Source organism: Lonchura striata, chromosome 6 (assembly GCF_046129695.1).
Source record: "Lonchura striata isolate bLonStr1 chromosome 6, bLonStr1.mat, whole genome shotgun sequence".
Taxonomy (NCBI): domain Eukaryota; kingdom Metazoa; phylum Chordata; class Aves; order Passeriformes; family Estrildidae; genus Lonchura; species Lonchura striata.
This window is the reverse complement of record NC_134608.1, coordinates 33,565,806-33,587,938: the sequence shown is the minus strand read 5'-3', so window position 1 is coordinate 33,587,938 and position 22,133 is coordinate 33,565,806. Positions and strand designations below refer to the sequence as shown.

General features: G+C 46.4%; 1 protein-coding gene across 4 annotated transcripts in view; it reads left to right on the top strand.

The window, feature by feature from the left end:
• The first annotated feature begins 8,188 nt into the window (after positions 1 to 8,188).
• Positions 8,189 to 22,133, top strand: part of ACTN1 (actinin alpha 1) — an 85,664-nt gene continuing 71,719 nt past the window's right edge. For all 4 annotated transcript variants that reach the window (XM_077784101.1, XM_021537054.3, XM_021537055.2 and 1 more), the window contains exon 1: positions 8,189 to 8,409. In XM_077784101.1, coding sequence (XP_077640227.1) covers positions 8,305 to 8,409 — 105 coding nt within the window. In that variant the 5' untranslated portion in view covers positions 8,189 to 8,304. The remainder of the gene's footprint in view (positions 8,410 to 22,133) is intronic.

Below are 22,133 nucleotides of genomic sequence, written 5' to 3'. Positions count from 1 at the left end.
CTTGAGGAGCACAGAAGCCTAACCTGTTTTTCAGAGACAGGCAGGCTGCCAACCACCCAGGTGCTCTCTGAACCCTCCAGAGAAGTGGGGTGAAGGGATTTCTTCAAGCAAAACCCACAGCCCTGAAAGGCTTTAGGCTCCAGGAAGTCTATTTTGGGAAGGCAAGCTAATGGAGCAATGACTTTAGGCTCGGTATGTGGGTCCTGCTCTAATTCTGAGAAAAGTCTGAATCTGTAACCCAGCCTCACTGACTCAGTATCACGTTCCCCACTCACTGCTGGACCACTGTGTGCTGAGGTCAAGCTGACATGCCTGGAAGGCTGTTGGTATGTTTTTCAGCTGTACCAGCTACTTTTCTAAAGGGAGTGAGCTCTTCCTCCACACCACACTGTGCTAAGCCATGTCACCTCTGCTGCTAGTGGAAGCAGGTGGCTTGGCATCATACAGAAAAAACTGAAAATCTCAGGTGTTTCTCCCAGATCTCCCAGGGCAGTCTTAGGAGCACTAGTTGATACTACAGGAGCCTTGATTAGCATCCTGAAGACCAGAGATAACATGTAAGAATCAACCAACTTCCTCTGCACTTAGTTTTAGTTTAGAGCATTTTAGAGCATTCATGTCCTGTTGTTGCACTGTGATGAGGGTGGGCCTCTCTAGAGTCACATGGATCTGCATTTTCTTAGCCCTTTATGAACTATCTATCATTATGGCTCCTTACTCAAGCATGGATTATGAACATAGTTTGCAGTTCAATGGCACTGTGACCCATCTCACTGTTTACATTTACATTTACATTTACATCAATTGTTACAAGCATGAGGAGATGGAGGGGCCATGAGGGGTGCACTTAAAAGCCAAAACCAGGCGTGAAGCATCTCCTGTCAGCATTTGTAGTGACAGTGATTTTTGCTGGTAACTGTAACACAGAGAACTGCCACTTGCTTTATGAGGTAGCTGGAAGTGAATTTAAAGTAGTTGTCCATGTAAATGCATATAAATACATTTTTCCCATAGCCCCTTTCACCTTACTCATCTCTCTCAGCTGAGTCAAGATCCTGCAGCAATTGTGCTGCAATGTGCTTTACACATGGGTGTCTGATGAGACTGTCTAGGTCAGGTTCCATATGTCTGATTTTACATTTTTATTTTCCTACAGTTGTAAAGATTTTTCTTCAATCATTACTCTTTTTACAATCATGGTGCTTCATGGTACTGTCTTAACCTCTGAAGCTGATGATATTGCATGGTATGAAACCAAGTTGAAGGGTTCACCTTTCCAAGCTGATGGTGGGGTTGATTGTCCCTAAAGTTTGGCCTTTCTTAAAACTGTCCTACTTTTTCTTTAAAATCTCCAGCAGTGGAAATTCAGCAGCTTCCTTTGGTGGCCTCCTCAGGTTGTTTGCTATCCTGACTGTTCATGGCAAATGAGGTAATGTGTTACTCTTTGCAGCAAACTTTTATGTATTTGAGGACTGGTACTGTGTGTCACTTAAATTTTTTTCTTCCCTAGACTAAACAAAGCCTGCTTCTTCCACTCTCCTCTCAAAGGTCAGGTTTTCTAGGCCTCTGAGATTTCTTGTTACTTCTCCTTTAGACTCTCTCCAACTGATGTGTATCTCTCTTAAAAACTGACACCCAGAGCTAGACACAGGACTCCATCCACAGCCTCACAAATGCTGAGGGGGACAGAAGGTTTGCTTTTCATGTTCTACGAATAACACTGCTTTGTACATGCACTTCTAGACATGGATTTCTTGGGGAAAGGCCTGAGAGAGCTGCAGCTCTGGCATTACCATCTGCCTGCATAGCACTCATGCCTTGCCATGCTGCTGCAATTGCACAGCATTCCCTGGCTGCTGACAGCTCCAAATCTGTTGATGTGTGCTCTTCTGTGTTTGCTCTGCATACGTAACTCACATAGCCTCAACTCTCACACCATGCACTTCTCCACAAAGAATTTAAGACTACAGTACATACCTGGCTGCTTGTATCACATATATTGCATTTTATCAAATTTCTTCCATCCATCACCCTCCATGGTTTCCCCTACATGACTATCCTGGGCCTTCATCGTTCATGGAGCAAATATTATGAGTAAGTGAACTTCATGAATAGTCAGGTCTTGCACCAGCAACCTGTCAGGGATGATGGGGCTTTGTGACCACAGCTCTGAGCACTGTGGAGATGCATTTCCGTGGCAGTATCCTGCAGATCTTCCTGCAGGAATGCTTCTTTTGTGCAAAACTGTCCCATGGATGGAGCTTGGTGTCTGCAGACAGCTATAGACCACTGCAGCAGCATGCAAAATCTTGAGCTAGCACCCTCAAAGTGCTTTGCTCTCAACATATCTGAGTGCAGCTGTGCGTTTGCTCAGGAAGGGACTGCTGACCCACTGTTGAAACAACTGTGACCTACAGCTGCATGCCCTACTCATAGTGGCTATATCTGTAAGGGACCCAGCACATCCCAGAGCAGTGATGAGTGTCATAGCAATGAATATTGCTGCTCTGGTCAGTGTTAGACTTGCAGGTTTGTGGCAGAGCCATGTGGGAAAGAAGCCAGTGCAATGTGTTGTAGTTGAAGTATGACAAGGCAGATGCCTTACTCAGAAGAAATTAAATTTTTGTTGGCTTTCTCTCTGGAAAGTGATTCCAAGCCATGGCCAGAAAGGGGTTCTGCTTGAAAACAGCCTGAGAATACCACTGTAAAAGTGATATCCTTGAAGATGGATGGTTTTTTTTTTTCAAGCACTGTACTACAAATAGTAAACTTGCAATTATGGAGAACATCAAAGTAAATGGATTTTAAGTGAAGTTGTTAAGCTGGAGCTAAATAATGATAGGTCTGAGAGCTCAGTGACTGTCTCATAAGGAAAGGTTTTCTGTGAAGGCAAGGGTGGAGCCGAAAGACTGTGCTGTGCTGTGTTGCAGCTATTCCCTTTCCAGAAAAATGTCACATTTACCTCCAAATGTTTACTTTTCCCATGGTCAGTTTTGGTGCCTGGGAAGTGAGAGAAACAATAAATTCTGCTTCTTGCCTCTTTAAGCCATGGGCACATCATCAGGCAAGATCTGTGCAATCAGAGAGTGAGAACAAGAGATTCAAACCCGAGTCTCCCTCTTGGTGGCAGCAGGAATCAGCTATCCTATATTTAATTTGCAGTCTCCAGAGGTAAGCAGGTTCTCCTGCCTTCTTTCTGCCATGTAGAAAGCACCATTTGGTTTTGCCTTTCAGAGCTCTGCTCATGGAAGTGTGTAGCTTCTGCAGCAGTTGCTGCATCATGGCTTTCCCTGTGCCTCAGAACAGCATCTTCCTCTGCTTCCACCAGGAGAGATAGCACTGAGCATGGCCTGGATCAAGCCTTTGGTCTGTACGTGGATACACCACTTGTCAGGGATTTGTGTACTTATGGTGTCCAGTTTGAAATGTGCTCTCTTCTAAACTTTAATCCATTCCCTGTCTCTTGTAGGAACATGGAAAATGCTATTGTCTTTATCTTCTCTGGTTCCCGAGTTTCTTTATTGTTTGGGCCAGTACTGTGTCAGCTGTTGTTTGACAGTACTGTGTCAGCACTGTGAAATAGAATGTCCATTAAAGACTGACAGAAAACCAAAAAGACAGAGCAAAAAAAGCCTACAAAGACCTGCCCCTCAGTAAAGGGCAACTTGCAGGCAAAACATGAGAAGTAGTAACCCTGAGTGACTGAAGATCTCTATGCCCATATCATAGAATAAGGATGGTAACTCCAATGAGGTGGTCATTTCACTGTACAATGTGTTTCATGGGCATACAACATGACTCTGTCAGTGCCACTGGATGGTTTTACTCCCTATGACCCTCTGCAGAATGAGCTCACCAAAGCCCAAGTTGCTTTGGTTGCGTGATGCTCCTGTGCACTTCTGAGCAGCAAACATATTTCCCTTCAGGGATAAAGTGAGGGAGCAAAGGGGGCGTTATATGGGCAGTGTTGGTCATGTAGTCCTTCAAGGATGAAAGTAGGTAGGGGTATGTGATAACAGGAATGTCGGACTAGAGATGTAATTCCTGATTCTATTGTTGTTTAAGTGACACTGTGAAAGCAAAGGGAACAATCTAGGGTATACTCTGCTAGAAAAGTAAAATCAGGATTTTTAAAGGGAAAAAAATCACTTTCACAAAATTACCTGCATCAAACAATATTTGCAAGTATATATGAAAACTGCTCTGTAAGTCACTGGTTTTAAAGCTCATGCTCTGAACAAGTGTGATTGACCTCTAGTCAGCAGAAGGAGGAGATAACATCCTCTTTAGGTACTTGCACAATCTTACAGTTTAGGGTGAAGGACTGGGGAGCCAATTTTGGAATATCACATAATTGGGTGGGGAAGTAAAGGGAAAGAGGACTTAGGATGGTAGGGTCGTAGTAGAAGAGGAAACACAACTCGGGTGAAGAGGCCCTGAAGGACCCCTGGAGAAAAAGTTTTGTACTTAGGAGCTTCATTTTGGCCTCTTTTTTCTTTTGTCCAAACACACCATTTCTACCTTGGTTGTTTCTTTTTTTCCCCCACCTATCCCTGGATGACCATGGCAGTTATTCTATGGCACTTCTTAAAAATGTAAATTCTACCCAATCCTGGGCCCAAGTCTATTTCTCCCTAGACTACATGAAACATGGTATACCCCACTGAGCTCAACCAAATTAATGCCTGCCTTTCCCAGGGCCTGAGCTCTTAGTGGTGGTCTGTCTTTAACTGGTGATGGAAATTAGGAAAAAGAATTCAACTTGTTGAATTCTCTACTGTGACAGCCCAAGATACAGTTCAAATTTAAGTGCCAAATCTCAAAGCAACAAAGTTTTTGTGCATCTGCAGAATATAAGTGCTGAAACTTTGCTGTGAGACTTCCCAAAACAAAAGTCAAGGGCCATTCCAACACAGCCTTGTTCACTGTTGTACAGTGATTGAGCTCACCTGCCGGGCCTCATTACAGAAGCTTATGGATGTTCTTGGCAAGAAAACAGATGCGTCCCCAGGGAAGCTCGTGACCTGTAGCTAATATGCAAAGCACAAAGAGAGCAGCAAACAGTAACCAGAAATACCCTAATGCCTTTGGGCTTCTTCCTCTTTTCATCTGTTCCAGGCTGAAGAAGTAGGATGTACATCCAGCTGTTCTCATGGTGACTCTGTCCCCTGCCTTGCAGAAAACCCACTCTCCCTTCATTGGATCAGAAAGACTTTACTGGAGACCCACTTGGTCCAGCTGGATTGGAATAATGCCCATGGAAATCAGCAGCAATCTTGTACAGAGAAGAGAACTCTAGGAGTAATGAAAAGAAATAAGGAAGACCAGAGTATTGCTGGGGTTAGAGGCACCTCTCCCATCAGTAGCACCAGGCTCTGTAGCTCCTTTGCTGCTGTGCTTCCCTCTCCCATTGCAAGCTTGCCTCTTCCCCCTTCATGGTGCTGGTACTACTCTTTGCAAGGGCAAAGGTCAAGTGGATCCAGGAACTATTCCAAGTTTGAAAAGTCTTTTCCCCCCTCTCACTATTGCTTGTAAGTTCATAAAACTGGCCAAGAACACTCACTTCCTTTTCTTAAGGAGTTCATCAAAAGCTAGTAGTTGGGATGGACTTAGGAGTGAAAAACAAAGATATTTCCCAGAAATCCAAGAAAGAATTTTGAGAAGCTAGGATGATGAAGTTAGAAAGACAAACTCAGAGACAATTAGGAGAGAGGCTCTAATACACTAGAAACCTCACACTAGTTCTTGATTTTATAACAGTTTATTGCACTTATGTTGTCTATTAAATTGTCTAATCCATCCTTTGCCCTGTGCAAGAAGAAATAGGTACATGAACAGGATACTGGCAACTAAAAACATTTTTCTAGTTAAAATATCATCAGACTCTGTAAGAGATCACTGGGTGTATTTTACACAGGTAAGAATAGTAACTTTATGAATATGGGGACAGTTGCTTTGCAACTCCAAGTAACCAAAGAGGCAGCATCTAGAAGATTCAGCCTCACAGAAACCCACTGCATGTCTCAGGGCTTGGACATCCATGGTGCTGAGCATATCCTGGGAAATGCTGAGAATCCCCATTAACTAAAAGACAGTTGAGACCTCGCACCATATTTGTGAAGGTCTGGAAAGTGGCTTTCAATAATGGGCTCTTAAAATATAGGGGCGGTAAAGAAAGTAGGACCCCCTGCCTTAAAATACAAAGCTTAAAACTTCTCTCAAGGAGTGTGTTTGTTTCCCTCCTCCTTTTTTCCCCCAGATCTCTACCAATTCCCATACTCGTCCAGATTCCTCAGGTGGAAAGTACCTTCATAAATAATAAAAACCATAAGGTACAAAACTGTTAGACATCTTTGTTGTTTCTCTATCATGTGATCAGGCTGTAGCTGTTAGTTCACAATTTCTGTTACTGGGGGTTCATAGAGTGGTTGTAAGAAATAAAAATTGGCCCTTCTTCTTCAAAATGATTAATGTTACTGTACGTACATATTAAAATAACCTTTCTTCATCTTGAGTGATGCATGGTAGGGTGAACACAAGTCTCTGAATGGTGCAGAACCATTATAATTCTGATAATTATATTTGTGGTTTTGACATCTGCAAAGTGTACATAAAGGAACATCATATGACACATGAAGACAGAGTACAATACAGAGTACCATTATACCATACATCTGTTAATTATAGATTGCACAGTTATTTATGCCAAGAAGTAAAGAATATATCCAATTTCACCTCCAATGTTTGTTAAGAAGTAGGGGAAAAAAAATCCCCTATTTTTGCAAGTGGAGCTCATTGATAAATTTAGGGCTAAATCTAGCTTGATGTGGAACATTTCAGCTCAATTCAACCTGGTGCTTTGCAGTATCTTTGTAGTCCATTCTCAGCTACCTCCTCTCTCACATTCCTGGACTCCAAACTCTCTGCTTCCTCTGTGTCAGAGGAATTGGGACACAAACTCACTCTGCGCTGCACGGTGCTGTGGAACAGCGTTTCCTTGGGCTTCCTCTCACTTTTGTGAGAGATGCCATAGTGCTTCTTAGTGAGACTACCAGAGGGAACAAACAATGCTGCTGTCCTTTTCCCCCTCCACTTGTTTTAACTGACGGAAGCCTGTGTCAAGTATTTGCGTGTTGGTACACTCCTTAACGCGTTGTGTTTCCTTTCTAGGAAGCTGCTCGATGCCAAACGCACTTCAGTTTAGCGTTTTCCTGTCAAACAGGATATTTGCGGGCAGACAGCAGCAGATGAGTTTGGGAGGCCGTGGCGCGGCACCGATGCCCCACGCCCGCAGCGCAGCTCTCCGGCCGTGAGGACTCTGGCTGCCAGCGGCCAATGACCAGCGGCTGCCGGTCAGGAGCAGGATAACACAGCCCCTTCTTTCTGCATCCTAGGTGCGGGCACTCCTGCACAGCCCCACAAAGCTGTGTTTTGGGTCGGGCAGCAGGACCGTGGGGCTGTGACTGAGCACTCACGTCGGGGCCGGCAGGATGGGCACTAGCTGTGCCACACAAAAACATCGCCGCAGTGACAGATTTGATGCACCTGAAGTTGTATCAGGGAAAGTTTGCATTGCGTATCAGGAAAGGGTTCTTCACCCAGAGGCTCCCTAGGGAAGAGGTCGCTGCACTAAATGTGACAGAGTGAAAGCAGTGTTTGGGCATTGCTCTCAGGCACAGGGTGTGACTCGTGGGGTGCCCTGTGCTGGGCCAGGAGCTGGACTCGATGATCCTTGTGGATCTCTTCTTCCAAGTCAAGAGTATCCTGTGATTCTGTGACAAAATGCTGTCCGGGTCCGCCGATGAGGACGGCCCAGTACAGGCTCCGGCACCCCATCCAGCCGCGGAGCCCTCGAAACACAAATGCCCCTACAGCAGCGCGGAGCTTCGCCGCATCACATCGCGCGACACGGCACGGCACGGCACGGCACGGGCACGGCGCACCCACCCGCGGCCTCCGCCCCACGCCGGGGAGGTGCCGGGCAGGGCCGCGAGTGGGGCGGGGCTTCCGCAAATCGCCTATCACGGCGCACAGATCTTGTGACGGACACCCGTGATGACCAATGAAATAGGAGGTAAGACTCGGGGGGCCGGGGCTCTGCCGCGCGGATGGCGGCCAATGAGAGGCGCGGAGGCGGGCGGTGGGCGGGGCGTCCCGCCCCCGCGGCGCTGCGCGCGGCCGAGGCAGAGGTGGGAGCGGGCGCCGCCGCCGCGCGCTCGGGCTGAGCGGCCGCGGGGCCGGGACGGACACAGTGGGCAGCGGCACCGGCGGGACACGGCGCGACGGGCAGCAGCGGCCGCAGCCATGGATCACTACGACGCGCAGCAGACCAATGACTACATGCAGCCGGAGGAGGACTGGGACCGGGACCTGCTCCTCGACCCAGCTTGGGAGAAGCAGCAGAGGAAGGTGGGCGCACCCCCGTCCTCTTTCCTGGCGTACATCCCGGGGGGCTGCCGGGACCCGGTCCCGCCGCCCCCTCCACCGCAGCGGCGGGGCCGGTGCGCGCCCGGCCGGGGGCTGCGCTGCGCCGCGCGGCGTGGCGGGGCGAGGCGGCGGGGACGCGGGGGCGGGCAGGTGATGGCGGGGCGGGGAGGGTGGTGCCGCGGCGGGTCCCCCCGCAGCAGCAGACGTCGGCCGGGTCACGGGCTCCCGGCCCGCAGGTGCGCCCGGGCGGAGCCGGGACGGTGGCGGGGCCCCTCCGCATCCCCCCCACCCCGCGGCCCCACCGGCCGGCGGCGGGACAGTAACTGCCTGCTGGTTTGAATGGTGTGGTTTAGGGCAGGGCTTGCGCCGAGCTCATGTCCAAAAATGGTAACATTCGGCCCCTTTTTAAACCGAAAGGGTGGCGATGGGGAGGGGAGCTCAGGAGGAGCTCCAGCCTCGCCGCTAGCTAGTTATGGTTTTTTTTTCCCCTCCTCCTTTAAACCAAAAGCATCCTGTATTAGATCACTCAGGAATCCTAATCCCCGAAACATTTCCGTTTTAGTCACTCGGTCAGACAGGAGTAAAGCAGAATTTAGAACAACACTGATGCTGGCATAGCAGGGGCACTTCGGGGTGCAGCAGGCTCCCGCTGACTTCGCAGCCAGTCACTGGCTCGTGTTTTGGATCATGCCTTGCTCTCCCCTTGCTGTAAGCAGGCAGAAGAATCCCAGACGTTCCCTGAGAGGGGGGATGACAGTGCTTTTTTATGCACAAATTATATAGTAACATATATAAGGTAGCCTGAGGTGTGGGGCTTTCTGTAGAAAGCTGGGAAGGAGACTACAACAGTGAGAAGATGATTATTCCTCTTTAACTCTTCTCCTCTTCCCCTCCTCCACTTCCAGATCAAAGGTTTTCAGGTTTTCCTGTTCAGAGCTGTCTGAAATGGTGCCACTGAGAAGTTTTTCCCCTGGAGTCTGATGAGTTAATTGAAGGTGATGGCTCTAGAGCTGCTGTCAGTGGTTTCCTTGAGTGTTGAGAGTAGACATCATGAGAACTAGAGTATACAAACAAGAGCATTTACTGGAGAAAGAGTTTATGGTGTGTGAAGTTGTATTTCAAGAAAGGAAAAGTGAGGAATGCAGTCTTGGTCTGGGCTGTGAGTAGTGTGAGGCTTATTGGAAGTCAGAGCTCTGTCCCTTTGAGGAGGGAAGTTTCTTCCTTTTCAAAAGATCTGCCTGGCTGCAATCTCTGTTTCCAGTCCTATGCCTATATCTGGCCAATGCATCTAGAAACCGCTACTGGGGCCCAGAGCAAGATCGCCAGCCTTGCTGACAGTCTGTGAAGGGAAATGATTGTTATGCTGTAGGGTTTTTTTTTGCCTTTTATGGTGCTGGATGAGGTAAAAGATTTTATATGTAGGGGGACACTGGTTTGGCTGTCAGAAGCAGGAGTGGAACCTTTGAACTCAAAGGTCTTTAACCCAAGGTTGTTATACGTGCTCTAACTGTCATATTCTTCTAGTATTACCTCCTTCCAGGAGATTTTAAGACCTCTTGGTCCTATCACAAGAGGGTGACAGAGAGCTGTTCTGTTAACGTGGGTTACTTGTGCAGAGGGAAGAAGCCAAGAGGGAGTTTTAAGTAATGAAAGCCAACTTCTTCTGCTGATCAACAGCTACCAGTTGAATTTGATGTGGTGGGAGTCACTCTCCAGCTTGCTGGACTGGAGGAGTCTGTATTGGTAAATGCCTGTCGCTGGTGGTGGGATCATTTTATTGTTTCTCTTTCTGGTGATGAACAGCAGAACCTGTTCCCTTGTGCAGTGGGTGCAAGCTCAGAGTTTTCTGGTGACCCACCCCTCTGGTGTCTGTAGTTAGGAGGATCAGGTCTGGGAGTGATGGCTCTTCCCAGTTGCAGCCATGAGGCTGATATCCTCTCAGAGAGATTGGTGATTGGACCCAGCCAGGGCAGGCTGTGCAGGGCCTTCTGGGGGTCTGAATGTGACCAAAAGCCCTGTTGAGGTCTTGGGGCTTGCTTCCTTCAGATGTAAGGAGGTAACAGTATCTACCAAACAAAAAGTGTGGTGTAGTAAAACTGTCAGTCCCTCTTACCTGTGAAATGAAATCACTGCGGTAATTAAAGTTAAATGTTCAGTACAGTACATGTTAGTTAATACCTTACTGAGATTAATAGGGGAGATTGGTGCCTGTAGATTCTTTTCAGGCTCTGTCCTTTCTTATTGACTCACATATTTTGGGCTTTTTTTCACCTAAGTGTTGTTTAAGTGCTATTGAATTATCGTCATTTTTGTTGTTTATACCACTGAGGCCAGCTGGTGAGGCAGACTTAAACTTTACCTCTTGGGCCCTCTCTGGGAACGAGGACAGCATGTCTAAAGTGGTGGCACGGCCAGTAATGCAGCGAGCAAATGTCTGTGCAAGAAGTGTCTGTGGCTTGCCAGCTGTTTCCAGCCCAGCCCCTCATGTCCTGGGTCGGGAAGGCTCTGTAGGCTGGGATAGCTGTGCCACATTGCTGTGCTGCCAGGTTTTGTGCAGCTGGGACTCATTGAGACTTGAGAAGCGAGCAGTCTAGTAATGTTACTCAAATGTGAATTAAGTCCAGCTCCCCCTCTCCTGGCTGCACAGGCTCAGCAGAACTCACAGCAGACATCAAAAGTGGGAAGATTACTGAATTTTAGTAATGTCTTTCACAGCAGCATTTTAAGGACAAGTTTGCTGAGTTTTTGGGAGCTGGTTTGCAAATTTCCTATCTGTGCTGAGACAGATGTTACAACCTTTACTGTCTGGAATGGTGCTTTGAAATGGGTAAATAGGCAAACTGCAGAATGAATTTCATATTTGAAAGGTGAAAGTTGGCTTCTTGAATATGATACAGAGGAGAAGCACTGGTTTCACACCTCTTCCTACCTGCCCCTTCTTGGGAGGCTGCTGTTTTACAGTGTAGGTATAAAGTGACAGTTCCTGGGAGGAAAGCAGGTTTCCACGTGAAGCCAGTTTTTCATGTCTATCAGAAGTGACTCTCTAAGAGGTTTTAAAGAGCTCATCACAGCATTGCTATTCTTAAGCAGCAAAAAAAAAAAAAAAAAAAATTGTGCTGAACAAATTCAGCTACTTTTCAACTGATAAAAGCCTCTACACAGCCTTTTGTGCAGGAGCAGGGGGTCTGTTCTGGGGATTAAAATACTTTCTCCTTTGAACTACATCTCAGTAGTTCGAACTGTTGAACTCATCTCAGCAGTTTTTTCTAACAGTCTTTTTTTTCCCTCTGCCTTCTCTTCTTTCGTGTCTAGAGTCAAGCCTCAAAGTAGCAGTAGCTAAGGCATAACAAAATTGATTCTGCAGTTTCCCAGATTTGCAAAGCAAAACTTGCTGAAAGCCATTGCAGTGAACTCACCCAGTTGTCAAGATAGACAAGCTTGCTTAGTAAGAAGTACATACGTGGGTGTTTAGTGGCCAGGAGATTGTCACTTGTGCCCCCAAGGACGTTTCTACCTCCTGATGACAAGTTACCAGCTGCAGCATTCAAACTTTTCCTGGTGGGTGTGGTGTGAGGGACTAGGTGAGCCAGGTGGTGTTCAGCATGCCTGGCTCATCTTCACAGATGAGGTGAAGAGTGATAGTGAGGACAATCTCCAGTCACTGTCCACTTAGTGTCAGGAATAACACTGGGGTGAAGCTGGGTATGTTTGGGGATGCTGGTAGGGGTCAGCCTTCAGGTCTGGCATACAGCAGACTCTCATGTGGGCCATTCTCATTTAATAAGCTCGTTGTTCAAGGTACTGCTTGTTCAGGTTTATTTTAAAATCTTGCCTTAAGCAACTTGTCTCAGTTGTAGAGCTGGCAGGGAAACTTTAAATGCCAGATTGCGTTTTGATCTGACAATTGCTTTCTTAGGAGTAAGAAGCAGTGTTCATTTGCAGTGTGTGGAAGATAGCCATATGCAACTTAAATGCTGTAAGGAATAGTAATAATGCTTGTCTTTATCTTAAATTTCTTTTTTTTTTTAAATCAAATTGATGAAATTAATATGTTTTGTGCTTTATCCGCTCTCAGTCTGCCTTGCCACGTTGGCATTTTTGACAATGTGGCAGTAAATATCTTTGGCTTAGAGAACTGGACTGGTCAGATTTATGGTGCTGCAGAAGCAGTGATAGCACAGACTGTGGTAGCACCTTTTCTATGCCAAAGACTTGCTTACTAAGTAGAGTTGTTCATGAACTTAGAGAAATTTCCTGTTAGAAACCCAAGTCTTCTTAAACCTCTCTCACTACTCCGTGCCATGCACTGTGTCTAAAGATACATATAAATACAAGGCTAAAAAAAACCCACGAATCTAATAGCCCTACTGTATCTGCATCCTGCAGGCCTTAATGCTCTTATGATTTGAATTTTGCTGTTCTGATCACCTCTCTGAGGTGGGGTTGTTAATGCTAGAAAGCAGCCACTAAATACAGCCATTATGGAAACACTCCACCTCCAAACCTGCTGGTTAGCATGCTCCAATCAGGTGGTATGACTGTGACTATTACCTCTGAGAAAATGTAAAAGCCACAATCATAGCTTCCTTTCACTTGGGTTGAGTGTCCTCTTGTCCAGATAGGGTCTATTGTGAAAAGGTCTCTAAACTTCCAGAAAGCTACTGTTGTTGTAGCTGCTATGGACCAGCAAGAAGGTGTGATACCACTCTTAAACTGAAGTTTGCTGAAATTTCTTTCAGTGCCATTGTAGATTCAGCCATGAGTAAATAAATGTGCATTGTTGATGAATGCACTGCACTGGGTTGCTTTGCTCCTGCTGTGACACTGCATAGTACCCTGCGTGGAGCATAGCAAGGGATGGTCCTTGCATGGTCTTGGCAGTGTGGGTGTGCTGCAGGGAAGGTGGCCCTGATGCACCTGAGTATCCTACGAGCTTTAATTCATGCTGGCCAGTATTGATACTGAAGCAGAATGGTGACATTTGTAAGGATGCTTGCTCAGCTGCTCTTTCGCAGGCAGGCGATATAGGTCAGCAGCTATCTCCTATCTTTCAGATCAAGCTTTTGTTGTTTATCATAGGTATCTTGTTGCCACATACTTGCTTTTCAAAACATTAAACTCAGAAGTTGCTGTAGGGAACTCTGGAAATATCTGGCTTTGTAGATGAGTTATTTGTCCTTGAGTGTAAGGGCTGCCTCATGCTTTCTGTGATCAGGTTTTGTCAGGATGTGTGTGTTTGGTTTTTTTAACAAGAACATTATTATTCATTGTAACCTCATGGTGGATGATGAATGAGGCATGTGTGTTTTGCTGTGACTTACCGTCCTATTCAGAATCCTGTGTAAGGGGGCAGTCTAAGGAGAAAGCAGGCATGGGTTAAAAAGGAGACTGCAGATTCTTTTGGGGGAGTCTGTAACAGATCCCAAGGATCAGTTTATGAGAACATGGTACTCATCAATCCGTACTGAACTTATCCTTCCAGTCCTCTAGGGAAGGGTGAAACACCTCAAAGGCATCCAGCTACCAGCTCAGTGATGTAAAGGATGTCTGTCTGGGGAATTTCTTGCTGACTGCTTCAGGCAACTAGTTTAAATTCTTGTGCATGTGATTTAGTAATGACATTTTTTCAGTGCATTGAGTGCAAAGGCTAGAGAGGATAACATTGTTTTCTGCCCTGGCCACTTGCAGTGCTTGTAGCTTAGGGGATGTGTCTTGCTACTTAGGGTATCCTTAAGTAGAAGCTGCTTGGCAACCAGTTTATTGTGTATTGGGCAAGAACTTATCCCCTCTTGTCCCCTCAGAAGCACATGTTTTTGTATGAGATGGTGTTGTCTGTATAATTCAAGTGTAACTGGGTGGTAACTGAGAAGGTGGGACAGTAAATCTGTTGGGTAAGTGTTCATGAACACTGTGTTATAGTAGCGACCCAGTGAATGGTGTTTGTCCTTCCTAACCCTGAGGTCCCAGTTGTTCCTGCTGTAGGCACTTTACTCTTTTCATTGTGCTGTATGAGACGTGCAGCTCTCATGCAGTGATCAGTGGAGGAGGAGCAGTGTTCATTTGGCCTCCCCAGCCAGTTTGTGAGCCTGTGTGCCTTTCTGTGGTGACTCACTGGAATCCACTAAAAACACTGACCTGGAGTTCCTAAGGTTGGCACAAACAGCAGTGACAGAGATGATGAAAAATTGCATGGCTGTGCTGGTGAAGGTCTGAGAGTATTTTCCATCTGGCTGTGGATTATCACTGTTGTGCCTGACACTTAGGCTGTTCTCTGGGGTACACTTATGCTATTGGAGAATGGCTGTGCTCTTTCTGACAATGAGGTGCAGAAAGCAGTCAGTGTAGAAAAGAGACTGGAGAACTGTCTGGGGAAACATTGGGAAGCTGCAGAAATACAACATACAATGGACTGGTCTCACTTGAATGTGTTGTGTCAGTCCCAGGGGCTTGCTGGATGGATTGCTGTGATTTTTAGAGGTATTTTGTACAGTCTGGGAAATGGTGTTTGAGGAGGACAGAAGACAGTGGAAGAGTTTGCTCTTCTGTATGAGAATTTAAAACTGATTTCTTGCCATGTGTGACTGTTGGAAGCGTGATGGTTATCGTAAGGAATGTGCTTAGCATGACTTCTACAAATCTTCTATAGCAATGTAAAACCCTGTTATCCCATCAAAGCAGTATGTGAACTGTGCCTGAAGGGGAAAAAGCAGGTATAATATGCTTGACAGCTGCTAAGGTGGGAAAGACATAACATCAGCAAGAAAAGCGGTCATCTTTTCTTCACAGAGGCACAGGATTTGCTCTAACTCTGGGGGTTTTGTGGCTGAAGCATTGTTACCCAGAGATTGAATCTGTGGGGATGAGTTGGTGAAGAGTGGTGAGATAGACTTGTCAGCAGCAGTACTGTCTGCCTGGTGTTAGTCATGCCAGAAGAGCCTTCTATTGAAGTCTGTGGAACCACCCACCACTCCTTTTTGATCGCGGTGCATGAGACTGACATACAGGTTCTCAATAGTCAGTCAGATCCCTGAGACAGAAATGGGGTCTTTTTGGACCAATCAACAAAAAAAATGCTTAGGTGAACAAAGGTGCTAGCATTAATATGATTAATTTAAAAATTAATTAATCATATGATTAACTAAATTACTTCCAGTTCCCTTCCTGCCATTGCCTTCCCTGTTCTCATTCCCCTACTGTATGAGAGCAGAACTTGGTCATAGGATGTGGTGTGGCCTGGTGCCAGTTCAACCTCTTGGCTCCCTGTTAGGCAGTAAAGCAGAACCATTTTTTCCCCATGCTGGTTCACTGTCGTTGTATCTTTGCCATTCAGCTGGCAATGAGTGTATCTTACTGGTAAGGGCTGCACCAGGCCTTTGACAGCCAACTGTCGTATGTGCTGCAGTTTGCTGTCTTCATGCTTTTACCTGCAATTGTCCTCCCTAACACTGCTTCCAAATTCATGGCTGCTTTGAAGCACTACAAGATGAATGAGACTCTGCAGAGACATTCTCCAGCCTCAGTGTTCTGAAACAGCTCCCATTGGCAGGGCTGGGAAATGTGCTTATATACAGAGGGGACTTTGGTCCCTCATCCAGATAAGTCTTTGGTTTGTCATTCTGTCTGTGTAGACTGGAAATGTGTTCAACCCTGTGGTGTGAGATATGACAGCAAACCTGTCATTTTTCTATTGTATTAGAGCCAAGATGGGGAGTTTTGGCAAGTGGAAAGACTGTGTCTTGGCTACACTCACTACAGCGAACACCACTAATGTGTGTCTCTGCATCACCTGTCAGATTGAAGTGGTTTCAAGTAGGTCTCTGAATACCAGCAATCCAGGGCTACTGGGAGCACCAGTGTGGATAAGTTCATAGGCAGGTGAGGCTGCAGGGTAGGCTTCTTAAGTAGCAACTTTTTCCACATCCTCCTAGATAACTTAGGTGGTCAGTGGGAAGGAAGGGATGACTTGATGGATTAGCTGATTGCTTCTTTGTCAGTCTACCCAACTTGGCAGTGACTGTGCACTGCTTCAGCGTGGGGCCTCCCTTCAGGATAGCACAGCTGGGCTCTGCTCATGTGTCCTATGCATGGCCCTCATTTTTCAGAGGGACCCTTGTGAAATCTTCTATGTGTCACATAGCATAGTGTGAATGGTCAGCTCATTTGCTCTGCTCCTTCCATGAGCACAGTGCTGGATGGCTGGAGAAATTTCACACAGAATACTGATGCTTCCTTTTATAATGCTGAGGATGACCCTTATGTCCTACAGAGGTGTTGAACCAAGGCCAATTGGCAGTTGAGGAAGGACTTCTGCTTTACATGTCCTTTGGATCAGGCAGCCAGGGCACTTGCTACTCCTCACTCATGATGCTAAGCATTTGAACTTCACTGCTGCTGTAAATGGAAGTTGTGCTGTTACATCTTCCCTGCAGGAGCTAGCCTGTAAAGGCCTCTGAGAGATGCGGGACAGTGAGAGAACCATGTATGGTCTCTGCATCCCAGCTGAGTGCTCTTTTCTTCATCATGGAAAATGATGTGTAAGTCCTAGAGCCCTGTTTCCTGGCCAGATTCCTTGGCTTTCCAGTAGCCAAGTTTATTTTGCTACCCAAGTACTTACCTGTAATCCCCCTCACTCACTTTATTTAAATCTACCCTTCAGTACATGGCAAGATAGTTCTGCTACTTAAATATATTATCCTCAGGAAAACTGTAAAAAGTGACACCATGATTGAAAAAAAAGCAAGCAAATTTCTTAACTGCTAAGAAAAAGGAGGCTGTTTAAAGGTATTTAGACTATATCAATGCCAGGCTAGCCTCTGCCTTCCCTCTAGCCCTGCTTGCAGTATTGCTGTACAGGAGAAGCATCTCCAGAGGAAGCATTGGTCTTGGCTCCACCTGGTTCTGCACACAAAGGCAGAGACCCTGTGCTTCATCAGTGCTTGTTCATCAGGCACCCCTTGGAAGTGGCCCTTGCAGGCGGCTGTGCTGTGCAGAGGAAGGCTGGCTGGGTGCAGTGCGGTGGTACAGTCATGAGCACCAGTGTTTCACTCTGTTTCAAAATGGTCAGCATGTGGAAACTTGCTGTTTCCCAAGGGTTTTGTTGGGCCGTTGGGGAACTCTGGCCACAGATGAGACTATTTCCAGCTGTGGTGAGCCAAGTGTGAACTCACTCTGGGCAAGATGCCCAGATCTACTGGTTTTCTCTTGCCAGAAATCCTCGCCCTCCAGCCAGCGATACCAAGCTCAGTTTCTGCCAGTCCTCAGCTGAAGACCTCTGAAGGGAAAAGAGAACAAGAAAACCAAGCAGAACAAAAAACTGCTGAGGGGAGGCAAGGGGAATAACTGAAGAGCTTGTTCAGGGGGTACAATGGTGGTGTTACCACCAAGGGCTGGCTGTTGTGGGTGAGGGCTAGCAAGAGGTGGAGACATCTGCTTTTGCTAGGGTGAGTAGAGATGCAAAAGTGGCTGGTGGTGGTGCAAGAGGTTGGCTTTTCTTGAGATTAGGCAGAGCAACCTGACTCACAGGGCCATGGCATACTGCTGGCTGGCAGTACCATCAGAGTAGTCACCTTTGAATGAGCATTGTTGCCTTTATTGTAGTTTCAACACACTGGGGATTTCTTCTGTGAAGTAGTATCTTGCTTTCCTGTTTTGTGGAAGGTGCCTTTCAAGGTGGGGAGGCTATGTATCTGGTAATCTTGCCTTCCCATATCTGGAAGTCTTCTTGCCTTTCTCAGAAAAGGAATGGCCACAAAAAACTTCATCTCTTCATCTTCCACAGCTGTTAGTCCTCCTTGTTGAAGTATCTCCTTTGGGATAGGACTTCTTGCAGGGATCCATTAGTCCAGTTGCTTTTCTGCAAACTATTCTGTAGTCAAACTCTGGGAGAGCATGAGGAGGTCTACGTGTCAGGTGTGGAGGGAGCCTCCCTGCCCATTAGTTGTATGGATTTCTGGTTCTCCCAATGCTGGCAGCAATTGCTAGTGAAAGGATATTTATGTTCTTTTTGGTGAGTGCCTTTGGCTTTTGGTAGTGTGAGAGGTTGCCTTTAGTTGTTTGGTTCAAGCTAGCAGGTCTCTCTTAAGACTTTCTAAAAGGCCTGTATTCATGAGTTGCATGCTGAAACAAAGCATCTCAGGCATGATACCGTGTCAGTAATGTAGCATGCACACACCTGCCTGAATCATGTTTTTTTTATGTCCAGTCATGGAGAGGCATTGGAGCACATGGGGTCAGCACATTAACAGAAGACCTTCTGTTCCTGCAAACACACCTCCTCCAGCACTGATAATTTTCATGTGCCAACATATCATTTAGTGACACATGACACAGCTCCTTGCTGTTGCAGCTTTTTGCAAATAGTCTGACCCAGCCAGCTACTAACAGCCTCCTACAGAGTGGACTGCTGAAATCTGTTTCTATGCTAAACCCAAAGGAGTATTTCTCTCCCCCTCCTATAATGGCTTGCTTCTTTAAAGCTGTTAACTAGCCATAATCCAATCATTACTACTGTAATTAGTGAACTGCTTACAGTAATTAAAGCACTTGAAGCAGAATATCCTCTGATTGCAGAGCTTGGAGCAACTTCTGCCTGCAGTCCTGTGAGAGGTAGCTGCTGCTGATGGCTCAGAGGCGGGTGCAGGGGACACAGGGCAAGCCTGGCACAGCTGCCACTGCGTCTTGTACCAAGCTCCAGCGGGTGCCATGTGGCCTTTCTACAGCAGAGGGATGCCTCAGAGCCTCATGGATGTGAGCTGTTGTGCCTGGCTTAGGGTGGTGATTGGCTGTCAAAGAGAAGCCTTCTTTTCACAAGCTGCAGCAGAAGATGGTGGTGTTGGGTGGAACTCTCAGGGCAGCTGGTGGCATTGAAGGTGTGATGTGTTAATACTTAGTGTTTGGTTTATACAGGGTAGAAAATCGCTGTCGCAGCAGGCTTAATGTCTTCTTGCTGTCAGGGTACCCTCTTGTCCCACTGTGCAGTGCCTATGCTCTCCCTCCATCTGCCAAAGCACTAAATTCATGGGCAAGGCCAAGGGTCTTTAGCTTCTGGCCCTGCAAATTAATTCCTGCAAGGTTTCCAGGCAGACGCATCCCTTGCTGCTTTCTTCAGCCACTTCTCCTCTTGGGAGCAATGAGACAGCTTTCCTGAGGGCTTCACCTGCTCTTTCCTTTGTACTCTGACAGGAGGGCAGTGTCAGCATGCTTGTCTCTGGCTTTTGTTTCATCATGTTTACCTCCTGAGATGAAGCCTGTTGTAACTTGAGCTCTTCCTTCTTGAGGAGGAGGGCCGCGGTGAGGATCAAGTGTGGGCAGCTTTCGAAATGAGGGGCCCTGCTGGATGAGGAGTGAGGGTGGGTGACTGCATGCAAGCACAGCAAGCAGAGGCTGTGCAGTGGTAAAATACCTCGTTGTCCAGCTGGCAGGCATGCTGTACTCGGCAGCTGTGGAAGGTATTTGTTGGCAATATTTGGCCTGCGATGGAGTCAGAAAAATTAAAAATCTTGCTGGCCTAAGGAGGAGGTTTTTTAAAAAACACCATCAGTAGCAAAACCCAAACCAAACAAACACAATTACTACTGCCACCCTCAAACCCCCCCCCCCCCCCCCCCCAAAATAACACAAAACACCAAACACCCCCATCCAAAACCCACTCCCATTGCAGGGTTTTCATTTTGCCCTTGAGAAATTATTGTGCATTCTCCAGGCTTTGTTCCTGTGTGGTGCTGGGGAATAGAGGGAGGTTTGCAGCATGGCCCCTGGCATGTGAAATAGAGAAAAAGGACTTCTGATGAGAATGCATTTCTTCCATGTGCTCTGGATTTAGTCTAGGAAGGAAGAGATGTTCTTATCTCTTTGGGCCCTGTGCATGTTGTCAGCCTCCACCGCTGCTGTGCTATACTTAACTTGTCCTAGAGCTGTGAAAGGTTGAAGGATGTACTTGTTGCCTACAGGGCAGAGTAGTCAGTAAGGTGGGTGGTGGGCCCTGTGATGTGCAAGATCTCTGCCTGCTGGCCTGAGCAGAGTCTGCCTGTTGCCTTGCACTCTGCCTGTGCAGCTCTCTGCATCTTCCTGCACTCTCTTGCTGGGCTTGTAGCCTGCAGGATAACTGAGACAGGGACCGTGTTTCTGCTGTCTGTACACCTGCCTGCACCACAGAACTCTGAGCTGTGAGCATGGTGCCCAGATGATGCAAGGCGACAAGCATTGAAAAGATGGTAACCAATTTTAAATTTACATTAGTTTTTGTTGCTTTTACGTGTTATTTTAAGACCACTTGTGCTGATTTCAGTACATCCTGGTTTTGATGCTTGCATGTAATGTGCTTGATTCAAAGAAATAATTTTCAGTTCCATGCTGTTCTGCACTACTACCATGTATTTGACTTGGTTTTAGGTGTTGGTGCAGCCACTGTCAACACACCCTGATAAAGCCCTCCCATGTGTCTCTTCAGAACCAAGTCTAGTGATGGGCCACTTCAAAGGGGTTCTTCTCTATTTGTGATGTTTAGCTTCAGATGTTTGTTTTCACTACATCACTACAAATTTGCAATTATATATCCCTTTCTTCACGCTCTTTCAATTCTTTTATCATAGTACAGCAATATTTGGTAGTGTGTTTCTGATATGGATGCAACCAGAGAATAAAATCACAGCATACTATTTTTGTTAAATTTTGCTTTGAGTTTAAAGCAATCTTATAGTACTCCTTGATATCTTTTTCTACCCATATATCCCTATCCCAAATTCTACCTCCTCCTCTTCTTCCTTTCTTTTCTTGCCTCACCTTCATTAACAGGTGCTGGGAAGGGAAATGTGTTCCCATCTTATTCTCCCATTGTGTTCAGTGATCTCACGTGCTTTGGATTGAAGATTGCTGTTCTGCTTAGGTGAGTTGCTGCCTTTCATGGTCTGATACATTAACAAAATGATGTGCTGCTGGAGAGAGCTTTTGAAACTTGTTGTTAGTAAGATTTTAATAATTACCTTTATCTCTTTAATCTAGAGACTATTTTCATGGTGTCACTGTCCTTCAGAGGTTATTTGGAAGCACTCCCCACTGGGAGTGGGCACCAGCAGCCCCTGAGCAAGCATTGCTCTGCTTCTGAGTGGGGCAGCAGCAGGGAGGCTTGAGGTAGAGGAGTGGTTGTACTGAGCGCAGTCAGGCTGTGGGAATTGAAGGTGTGTCTTCAGGGTGCACCGCCCATCTGAAGGAGCAGCTCTCTAGGCAAAGGGCAAAGTTCTTCATCAGTGCTGTACACAGTAAGGGTGTCCTTTGGGTAAGCGTGCCTCTGGGAATGAGTATTGCCCTCATGTCCAATATGAAGAGTGAGGCATCTGCAGAGCTCACTTGGGTTTCTGATCCACTCTGACCTTCCTGTGTGGTGAATTGATAGGTCATCTTCTCCTATCACCTCTTATGTGAGCCCCTAACATGGTTTTTTAAGGATGCTTATTTGTCATGAAGCTGCAGTGCCCAGAACACCACTCTTCTGATCTTAGTAGAAAAGAGTAGGATAAAAATATTAACTAGACATTCTTGTTTCTATCAAGCTAAGTGGGATATAATTTACCCCTCATTTGCTGCTTGCTTTGCTTTCCCAAGAAGATATTGGTGGTCAAAATATTTCACAAATGTGCATTCAGGATAATGCACTTCAGAGCTCTTAATGTAGTTTATATAGCGCTTAGCTGGTTTTTGGCTTGTCAACT